At 32.6% G+C, this 11,498-nt stretch overlaps 1 protein-coding gene across 1 annotated transcript; it reads right to left on the minus strand.

The window, feature by feature from the left end:
• Positions 1–639: 639 nt before the first annotated feature.
• LOC114423115 (anthranilate phosphoribosyltransferase) lies at positions 640–9,906 on the minus strand. The gene is made up of 10 exons (XM_028389738.1): positions 9,326–9,906; positions 7,768–8,250; positions 7,519–7,676; positions 7,209–7,292; positions 7,048–7,100; positions 5,471–5,552; positions 2,978–3,085; positions 2,440–2,563; positions 2,147–2,232; positions 640–1,151 (listed from the first exon to the last, which is right to left on the minus strand). Exons 1-10 carry the CDS (start codon positions 9,672–9,674, stop codon positions 930–932), a joined length of 1,749 nt encoding a protein of 582 aa, XP_028245539.1. The 5' UTR covers positions 9,675–9,906; the 3' UTR covers positions 640–929.
• Between the last annotated feature and the right edge of the window lie 1,592 nt (positions 9,907–11,498).

The raw sequence follows: 11,498 nt of genomic DNA on the forward strand, positions 1-11,498 counted from the left end.
AAAATGTTAAATCAATACTTTAGAATATTGATTAAAGAATTAAAAAAATATTAAAATACATAAAATTATATTATTTATAACTTTTTTATACTCTTTTATAATCTTCTCTAAATATATTTTTCTTTATAATTTTTTAACTAATACTTAAAGACATTAATTAGATAAACCCTTAAATTTATCCACTATGGATCCATGAACTTTTATAAATAACTTTTGGATTATAAAAATAACATTATCAAGTATAGTAACTTCAAATTTTAAGCTTTATTTTTTTTTTAACTTAGTAACTTACATTTCAAAAAAATTAAGTCAAAACACAAATGAAAATTTAAGTGCTAATTTGAAAGTGAGGGTAGGTATGAGACTACCTTTGTATCGCACATATCCATTAACCAGGTAAACATGCCAACACAGCACATCCATTAACAACGTACATGACAAATGCAAAGTTGTGATTCCGATGGCCTTCATACGTTTTTCTTTCAACTTTTTAGTGGGAAGTTCGAGGTGATTTACTGAATGTTATACTTTCAACTTGCACACCATGATCGAACACAATTAAAAAAAAAATGATCTGGAACACATTAGTGATTAAAGCTTCAAGTTCTCTAATTAGCAAATAGGAAAAATGTATGAGTGTTACGTCCAAAAAAGCAATGCACAAACTTTTTTAACATTGACTATCAGTATGCCACCTTAATTACAAAAGCAGCAGCTATCTGCGGTTTCTAAGCGAGTTGGAGATTGTTATACAGACGTAGTCAAATCCTCAAAACTGATGTGTATAAAGAAAAAAAAAAACTCTCAAGTATCTCCATTTTTTTTCTTTCATTACTTGGGAAAAAGAAGGGGGGACCCATCTTAGGTTTTTTCTTCCCTTTATGTCCAACACATTGTATAAGAAAGGTATTTTGCAATGCTCAAATAATTCAACCTATTTTGTGGGAGACCTTAATGTAGTTTAGGAGTCGTTTCAGAGCATTACCACTGTCAATGGCCTCTCTGGCTCTATCCAGGGCTGCAGATATATCTTCTGCACCACCAACTCCAAGCAAGTGATCCACAACTCCGGCATTCAAGACAATTCGGTCATATGCTGGTCCTTTTTCTCCATAGAGAGCAGCTAAACCCAATTCAATGTTCTTCGAGACCTGAATTTTCCAAAGGGCAAAAATGATAATGATTTAGTGATACTTTAACATTTAACATTTGAATACATCACCAAAGAATAAACTTAAAGACAAAGTAAAAAAAATGATGGGAACAAAGCATACAATTCATAAAAGATGGTCATCCATTTATTCATTTGATAAAAGAACACACATGCAAGAAGTAAAGATAGTTTACGTAATATATTATTCAAACATTGGGCTGGAAAGTTGGGTAGATAGAGCTATCTACAAAAAGCATCATCAGAACCCATTATGAGATAATTAATACTAGAATGACTTGCACATAGACCGATCTGATGGTTCACAAATTGGAACAGTTTTATTTTTGTCAGAGTTTTCCCAAGTTCGACTTCAGTCTATTCCTTACATCTATTAATACTCCCTTACTTAATTTATTGATTACACATAATTTAAGCAGAGGAAAAGGGACACCTTGAGCAGAAAGTATAAGCAAATGTTGCCTATGATGGACAATAATTTAAAGCATTCAACTGATCTACAGACCAGAAAGGTATCCATTAATCTACCACAGCATGACCAAAGAAGAACAAGTAATGCAAAATTAAATCACAACAAGGATAACAACTAGCAGCAAGTGGCTTCTAAATTTTCAGAGAAATTGCATTGGATGGATGGCACAAAGATTTTCTTTTTAGAGGATGTAATTAAAAGTTAGGTTGTTAGAATTAGTATATCTTAGGAGTTGATAGTAGATATTTTAAGAAGTGATCCAAACTTTTATTTTGGTAAGGCTTTTTCCAATACTTGGAAACATCTCATCCTATATAGGGATCAAAAAACTCTTCAGATTTGCATACATACACTGTTTAATGAAAATCAACCTTTACAACAGCAACAAAAAATTTTAAACATATTATTAGGAATAGTTTAATTGCAACAAATTGCTAATAAGTTTCAGATATAGGATAGAATAAGATTAAAAGGAGGAAAAGCCAAAATCTAGAGAACTTTACAGATCTATCAGTTCTTGGTGTGTCTGTGGGTTGGAAACCGTAATCCTTGGCATTGACTTCAAGACTAAAACCATGACGTGCCACTCCTGCAATACAAAACAAAAATATTTGATAAGTATCAATCTAAGATATGATATGGTGCAGAAGCATCAGTTTGCTGATCAGAAACTGGCATAGTGACTGTTGCCAATTCGCTTTGAAAAGTAAAACAATAATTTTTATAGACTTGGTCATTACAATGATGTAATTATTTAAGTGTGTAAATAAAGTAAACAAGGAAACCGAATACATACCACCCACTTCAGATGTGGATGAAATGTCAAGTGCACGGAAACCTGAACAGTAGTTCACAGGAAGTCCCCTGGTTGTGTTAGCTGATCGCAATCTTGTAGTCAATGAGAGGCCCCCTTCCTCTCCCTACAATATGAGCATAATCAACATGAAGTGGCTTCTTTTGCTAAGGTGTTACGCAACTTTCAGTATTATCATATAATATTAGTACGGTATTATTTAACCAATTTTAATGAGAAGAAACAAAAGTTTATAATACAAACAAATAAATATTTTTAGAGGAGTGCTAGCAATACACTTTTTTTAACACATTCTCTGTTATTAATTGAAAACTGTTGAAAACTACAATATCATAAGTGGAACTCATTAAATAAGAAGTGGGGCCTATCAAATGTTGTGTTTTTTTTCAATAAACTTCAACCAATAATAAAGTGTGCCCAGAAAAGTGTATTGCTAGCATTTCTCATATTTGTATGTTAAAAAAGAATGATAGTTAGAAAAAGTTCATAGACTGAGATGCATCAAAAGTGGAATACCAACCTTCACTACCAAACCTGAATGCACTCCCCTTCTTTTCATGAGCATTAACAATGGCTCTTCGTAACCTTCATGATAAAATCCAGCAACAATAGCTTCCTTACCATTTGCCTGTTGAAAAATATACATTTTTAACTATTTAAGAAAATGTTGACTTTTATGAATGAAAAAAAGGAAATCATGCTTAGTATCCCCATTGCATGGGCCAGTTCAATTAGTCCACCTCACGTTAATAACAAAAACACATTCCTTCCAACTCATGGTCACTTCTATTCAGTTCAGTTCAAATTTACAATCAAAATACAGAACTTCATATACTACAACAGCAACAACAATAACAATAACCTTGTCCCACTAGGTGAGTCAGCTATATGAATCATAAAACGCCATTGAACTTAGTTAAAAACCATATTCTTAGGGATATTATTCACCATCGGCGTTGTCAATAGCAGATCACGGAAAATTGCGAAAAGCTGAAAATCCACTATAGAATATAGCGGATAGCGTCATGGCCAAATAGTGGAAGCCATATAGCAGTTAAAATAGAGTATACGTAACAATTAAATATGTATAAAAAAAAAGCATGCTATATGCAAATAAAAATAAGCTGGACAAACATTAACATAATATTATCTCAAAAGTTAAATTGTTCAAGACAAAATATGTTCATTCTCCTTTGCCCCATCCCCAATATAATAAAAAAAAGCTAAAAACAACTAAAAGCTAATCAGAATAATAAGAAGGTCGGGTATAAGACATATGACATGGCCGAAGAAGAAGGGGGAGTATTAAACAAAAGAAAGAAAAAAAAGTTGTTACATGTAAAAATACAAAGGCACTGAATGAAGAAGGCTGGAAAATTTTGGTAGGGAAGGGTTTACGTGGTGACCAAGAATAAGAGGAGGAAAGGATTTACATGATGACTATAGAATGATCCTGAAAACTGAAAAGTTGCATGAAGTAGAAGTCAAAATGCTACTGTTGGGTCTATTAGAAGAAAACCCAAGTCCATAAGTAAAAAGTAAAAAGAATAGAATAAAAACAAAATTTGACTCTAATGTTTTAAAAACCAATAGAGTAAACTTTTAAACCACGTGACTACTGCATGTGAGTTTTAACAAAGCCAAAAACCTTGTCCGCAAGCCCAAAACAACTCTGAAGTGCCGTGCAGATGTGACCCCGAATCCGCAGTCCACACCTGACTCGGTTTCCTTTCTTTCAGAATGATGAACCAATGAACCGTAAACGTCATTGATGCAATTTTTCTCCAGATTCAACATTGTCGGAAACTGATGACCCAACAGCCGCGCCCGTGATTGCGTTTTCCCTAAAACCTGCTATGCTATAGCATATGATAGCACCACAATAGCCACTATTTGACAACACTGTTCACCATGAGATCCCTTTTAATAATTTCCCCAAATGTCCTTGGGTCTCTGATATGTAAATATAAATAAGAGAAGAAAGTTAGTTAGTTAGTCAGTTACTATTAGTTAGGCATTTATTACGGTAAGTTGTTCGGTAGCTGCCTATAAATAAAGCAGGGATGTTGTATATTTTAGACCGAGTGAAATCATAAACAAGAATTGCAGTGTACAGTTTCCCTGTTACTCTTTTCTCTTTCTCGCTATCCTCTCTGTTTTGTTATTCTTCTCTCTTTCCCTCTTTCTTTCTCTGTCTTTTTGTTTCTTTCTCTTTCCCACCTAAATTCTATATCAGTCTCCTTCTAACCCCTTTCACAAGGACAAAATTTCAGATCATTCAACTAAAATTTTCTTTCCTCGTTTTATTTTCGGAATAGTTGCAAGTCATGGTTCCAATACTCATAGGCTTTTTTAGCTAATAGTGGATAAACCAACATTAATCTTTTTCATACAAGACTAATGTGTGTGGTGGCATAGAAGAAAAATATGTATACCCAGCACCTTCATTTCCTTTGAGCAACCAGAAGTTTTTAATTAATTTTAGGATTTTACAAAGAACTCCCTTTTGGAATTTTCAAAATCAACGAGGAGCTAAGTTCATATATTAACTCGTTACTTATTCCTTAGGTTGAAATCTTCATTACTCAATTAAGTAATTCTTCAACATAAAATTATTCTTCTAAAAAACTCAAATTGCACTAGAATTACCACAAAATTATTTTATTGATTTCTTTAGCAATTTCCATGCACAATTTTTTTCGGTAAGACCATGCACAAAAATCTATTAACTAGTTAATATGATATATTAGTGTGCAACTAAATGCCCTATGTTATTAATGAATTGTAGTGTGATAGTAAAATCATTTATGAATACAAAATTTTAACAAATAATGGGTTATGAAACATCTAAAGACTAAAATTAAAAATAGACTATCAGGTGGTGAATTAAAATTTGTTAACAGAGAATCAAGTATTCTGTTTGATGGTGGCTTTACAAATTCAAATAAAGACTTGTCATAAACTAAGATAGATCAATAAAATTAACAAATGATAAACTAAGTCTGAATCACACCTTTACATATTGCTGAACCTTTTCAGTTGTTGCAAGCGGAGGGCGTTTCTTTATGTGCTCCCTTATCTTAATTAAAGAGTAGCTGCAGGGAAAAAATGGGAAACAAATAGTTTAGCCTATACTCCATTCAAATAGTAGTGTTATACAGATAGATATCAACATCATACTAAATGTTGACCTCCCGTGTTTAGCATTGAATACACTTGGTCCCTGAACACAACTCCCCTATATTATTAACAGACATTACACTTTCACCCTGTATTGCTAACGTGTTAGTCTCTGTTAGTATGAGTTATAAAACAACTTATATACCCTTTTAAACAACACTCCCCCATATTAATCAGCCCCATTCCATCTCACGGCTGTTCTCATAGTTTTTTCCTAAACTCACTAACAGGGACTTCAGTATTATAAGGTACCCAAGTCCCACATTGAGTAGTATGATATGCTTGGTGGAGTGGAGTACTTAAGTGGCTTGGTTCTTCCCCCTTGAAAGCTAGTTTTTAAGGAGGGGGTTCCCCAGCAACTTGGGTGCTTATCAATTGGTAGACCTAGTTGTCGATGTCTCAAAAGGACTACATACAGAAGGACTGATCAGAAAGACCGAGTGAAGCAACATAGAGTGCATCTACAGGGATAATGTTGGAGTATTTAACTGGCTTGGTTATTCCCTCCTGAAAGCTAGCTTCTAAGGGAGGGTTCCCTGAGTGCTTTATAACACTCACAGTTCTCTTTCAGTGAAATAAAAAAGCAGTGTGAGTTTAGGAGAGAGAGAGAGAGAAATGAGATTAAATGGAACTGACTAATACAGGGAGTATTGATAAAACAGGTATATTGGTCATGTTATAACCAACAGACTAACCACCCCATGAGTGAGAAGGGGTGAAAGTGTAATGTCAGGTGTAATTTCCAAATGAAACAAGATCAAAGTGTACTTAACACTAATTTCAGGAGAGGTCAGTGCAAGTATCCCTATATGTTAAAATATTCATTTATATTACCTACTGTTTGGATAGAGAGAAAACAAAAATATAAAGATTTTCCTTCCTTGTTTAGGTAAAAAAAAAAGGGTTGAAGTGGAAAAAAATATGGACCGGACCAACTAAAAAGTTTCTCAATGTTGGAGAAAAAATGAAAAATTTTACATTCTCACATTTCAAAACAGATTTTCACCTTTACTTTTTATCTCTTTTCCTCTCCATTTTTTCTCCTTATCCAAACATTGGATTGGTCCATATAGTTTTATTACCACAATTTAGTCCCTAAGTTTTCATACTTCATAGATAGCAAAAATAGTCCCTACAATTTTCAAACCTGGTAATATCCCCATTTGGTCCTTAGTTTAACTCCAAAGAGGAAGCAAACTTAACTAACAGGGAGCAATATGCAGTATTCCAAAACTATATAGGAAATTTTTTCAATGATTGTGTTATTGAACAGGGACTGACTATGTAATTGAATCTTTAATTTAGTATATTCCACATGTCTACAAGTAGATGAGTATACCAGACAGGACTTCTATACAAACTCGTCTTTCAAAATTTTAGAATTCAAAATTTTCAGTGAGATGTTCATACAGAGATGGGCGAGCTTCACGCTGACTTACATAAGCAAAACCAACTTCATCATCCTGGAAAGAATAAAGAACACAGATATTATTTATATATAGTGGCTGAAAGAAGAAAGTGAAAAAACCATTATGATGGTGCTACAAAATATTTTCTAGAAACAAAAGGACCTCAAGAAGTTTTTTGGCCTTGGAAGGGGATATATTTATATTTGCCCCCATAAACTTCAACATCTGCTCTTCAGTTACACCCCCCTAAGAAATAAACAAAATTAGTTTATTCAAGAAATAGAACATGATTTTATATGAAATATGAAAGCAGATAAAATATCAAAGGATACAAATTCAGAGACGAAAAATGACTTTGGTAGTATACTTAGTCAGCTCCAAGGATAGAATTTCAAAAATTTTATAATCATTAAGCATCTTAGTTTGCTTCTTAAACAACCAAAACACCCAACACTGGGAAAAATTCACACACCTTAGGTGCCATCCAATCTACACCATGAAGCAAGCAAGACTCTCCATAGCAAGATCTAACAGCAGCAACGAATAGCGTACTCCTGAAGAAGCGTGTGTTACCATCATAAGGTTCACCATAATGAGTCAATGATCTGACATCAGCAACAGGAGGGGGGCCTGAGAATCAACTCATAATAATATTAACAGAGAGATTTCAATTGTGACAATTAAAAAGAACAAAATGAAATAATCAGGTTTAAATTCATACCAATTTCATCATCAAATGCAAGGCAGTATGCTTTTAATTCGCGGTCAGTTTCACGGTTCATGCGTTGACCTATTAAAAATGCAGAAAGCAAAGCCTCACTTACTCCCTGAGGCTTTTCATCACCCTCTTTGATGGGAAGGACATCCTTTAACACACCTTGCACTTCCTCAAATCCAAGATGACCACCAGCCAACACCTCCCTAAGAGCACCAACCAATCGCATCTCACTGGTTCCATTGCCAACATATTGCGGCCCAATTGAACTTCCCACACCCATCATTAACCCTTCCGGGTCTGCAATGAATATAACCTCAGGTGGAAGAACTCTAACCAGAAGTGGCCAGAATGTCTTCATTGCACGTGTTTCCCCTTCACTCCATTGCGTCGCCTCAGGAAATGCATTTGCACGGATTGTCATCCCCGCGAAAAATGCCCCAAGTTGTGCTTTAGAAACTTCATCTTCATCTTTCATTCCTCCCCTAGCTAAGATTAAATACAAAGTAATCAGATCTTAGAACAATTTCTTTCTTTGGTTTTCAAAGACTATCAAAAGGCTCGTAAAGAAAAGCAATTATTTCAACAAAATAATCTATAACATATGTTTTAAGGCATTCACTCTTAAAGTCTTAACTAGTTCTAACAAAACCAACATGGTTATTGGTGACATATCCATAGCATACTCGTAAAGAAAAGCAATTATTTCATCAAATACTACTAATTATACAATAATGATGACAAATCAAAATCAATATTAATTATATTATGAAAAAATGAGGAAATACATAAAAATAAATTAATAAAATATAAGAAATGTATAAATTTAGTAATTTTTTATTTAATATATATAGTGCATTTTAAATTTATTAAAAAATCATCGTATTATGCCGGATGCATGTCAATAAAATCCAATGGATATCAAAAAATTTAATCTGTCTCTTTTATACATTATGCCGGATGCATGTCAAGTTCAACACTTTATTCATGAAAGTAGAATGTGAGGAATACTGGGGAGAGTAGAGGTCCGAATTATAGGGATAAGTACAGCAAATTGTTAAAATTGCAACCGTACATTTTCCAATCAAACAGATGTTACTACACTTTGTTCATAGAGTATATTCTCCTCTCACTTTAGAAAAGTCAAAACTACCAAGAACGTATTCATGTGACATCATCACGGAGATATAGGTTGATTTTGTTAACACATTAAAATAAGTGTTAAGTGTTTTGTTTTTAAGAAATAGATTTATTTCTTAAAATAAGAAAAAAAAAATTAAAGAGAAACAGATTAAATAAATACACTGAAAATAAAAAAAGATTCTTATTTTATTAAAATAAATATTTATTTTAACAAATTTGAACAAATAGACATTAAGAATGTTCTAGAGGTTGGGAAAATGAGAAGGGATGGGGAATAGGTCGCAGATGTACGATTTCCTCAATTTACATTTCTAAAAAATTAACATTTCTAACCAAACGTAAACTAACATTTGTAATTAAAAAAAAATGTAACATCATCCTAACAAAAAATATTAATGTGAGATGAAGGAGAGAGAGGAACCTGATCTGAGGATAAGGTCGAAGACCTTGAAGGCCTGTTGTTCGTCGAGGGGGCGGGTCTGGGTCGGGCCGGTGCAAACCCTAGCCTGGGCCTCCAGCACCGTCTGGTTGGGCCTGGGCAACTCCGAACGGCGATACGACGACGACAGCGCCGGGTTCCGGACGTCGAACTCGGGAAGCCCGAATTGCTCGATGGTGGCCCAATCCAACGCGGCCCTCGCCAAACAGAGCCTTGGCCCGATCCATTGGCGTTTGGGGAATGGGCGAAGATGAAAGCGAGGGTTGTTGTTGGGGAAAATGGAGTTTGGTGATGAGAGAAATGGTTTCGGATTGTTAATCAGAACTTTCATGGTGTTCTTTCAAGTATTTTTTGTCTTTTAGCAATTTCTCTCTCTCTCTCTCGTTGAGGGTGCTGTGTTTGGTTGGTTGGTTTGTTCTTCTTGGGTAATCCGCGAAGCGCGAGAAGACCGCGTATTAAAGAAGACGACTATGGGCGGAGTGATAAGCTCAAAGCTGGTTCAGAGCTGAATCAGCTTATCTCACTGTGCAATATTTTTCAATTTTAAAATAAATGGAGAATCCAGCGCTATTGAGCTGAAGTATGAAAAATAGTAAAATATAATGAAAATGAAAATGAAAAGTCAAAAGGATGTTGACGGTTTTAAAATTAAAAATTAAGAATAATACGTGTAATTATTTAAAGATGAATTTAATTTTTGTGCGTTATTAATATAACGTTAAATTATTTATTTCAATGATTCTTATCTTTTTGGTTTTTATAATTTAAAAATATTTTTTTAGTTTCTATATTTTACATTTTAATTCTATTTTAGTTTTTATAGTTTTGAAATTGATTTTTTAGTCCTTATAATTTATATGTTAATTATTTTTTAGTTCTTATAGTTTGAAAGTGGTCTTTTTTATTCCTATACTTTATATTTTAATTTTATTTTAGTTCTTACTATCAAAATATAAGTAATATTATCAATTACAATTAACTACAAAAATATTAACAAGTAATTCGTAATTAATTTATCATAAGATAATTTGTAATAAAAAAATTAATAATTTATAACTAATTTGTAGCTAAATATTTTTTTTTTGTAATAATAACTAAAAGGTAATTAAAATATAAATTATAAAAACTAAAAATATGACTTTCAAACTATAAGGACTAAAAGAGAATTAAATACAAACTATAAAGACTAAAAAGAACACTTTTAAATTACAATGACTAAAAGAGAATTAAGATGTAAACTATAGGGACTAAAAAAACCACTTTGAGACTAAAAAGATAAGAATGATGAAACTATAAAGATCAAATGAGTAATTTAACCTTAATATAAAAACATTTATATTGTGAACCATTTCACATATTAAATGCTGGTTTTTTTATTAATAAAAATTTATGAGACAAAATTTACAATAAATCAAACACACACTTATCAACCTAGACTCCGTTAATCTACCTTTGGTTTATATATAATGAATAAATACTTAATTTATCATCACCAGAGAGTAATTAAATTAGTTAATTTTAAATGCTTAAAGGTGATAATGTATTTTCTTTTTGGCGAAGATGTGCTTCCTATTTCTAACTATCTTCTAAAATTAGGATAAGGATCAATAAAAGTTAAATGTTAGACATTGATTTTTAGTAAATTGTGTAGTGTGTTAGACATCATTATTTGGATGATTGTTTGAAAAATTAGGAAGAGAGTAATTAAAAGAGTCACTACTCGAAATGTGTTAAGATTAGGGATATGACTCCAATCATCATCCATAATAGGTCACAATAAAAATCACGCCAATGTGAAAGTATGATTGAAGTTTGATGGTCTATAATTTTAAATTTCTTTTAAATGAATCACGTCCGAAAGAATCTCATCACATTGATTATGTATTATGACATTTGTAGCATGCTTTCAACCATGAGATTGTTTTTTTATCACCAAGTGCCAAAGAAGATGACACCTCTACTCAATCCACATAAGCAAAATATTAGAGGGGTCTCAATGTTAACTTAGGACAAGTGATTTAGAGAGAGCTCACAAAACTAATATGTTTTTCTCGTTTTGAGGTCTACACCTCTTTATATATATAAAACATGAATATTTGATTAGATCAAATCAAATATAATATCTTATCAATCAATTTTCTTTTAATCAAATTGA

The sequence above is a fragment of the Glycine soja genome, chromosome 8, assembly GCF_004193775.1.
Source record: "Glycine soja cultivar W05 chromosome 8, ASM419377v2, whole genome shotgun sequence".
Taxonomy (NCBI): Eukaryota; Viridiplantae; Streptophyta; class Magnoliopsida; order Fabales; family Fabaceae; genus Glycine; species Glycine soja.

Excerpts from the sequence above, each read along its gene's own strand:
- LOC114423115 (XM_028389738.1), bottom strand. The coding sequence starts at position 9,674 with ATGAAAGTTCTGATTAACAATCCGAAACCATTTCTCTCATCACCAAAC. Across the intron at positions 7,677-7,767 it reads TGCATTTGATGATGAAATTG|GCCCCCCTCCTGTTGCTGAT; the intron begins GTATGAATTTAA and ends GTTGATTCTCAG. Across the intron at positions 2,564-2,977 it reads ATTCAGGTTTGGTAGTGAAG|GGAGAGGAAGGGGGCCTCTC; the intron begins GTTGGTATTCCA and ends CTCATATTGTAG.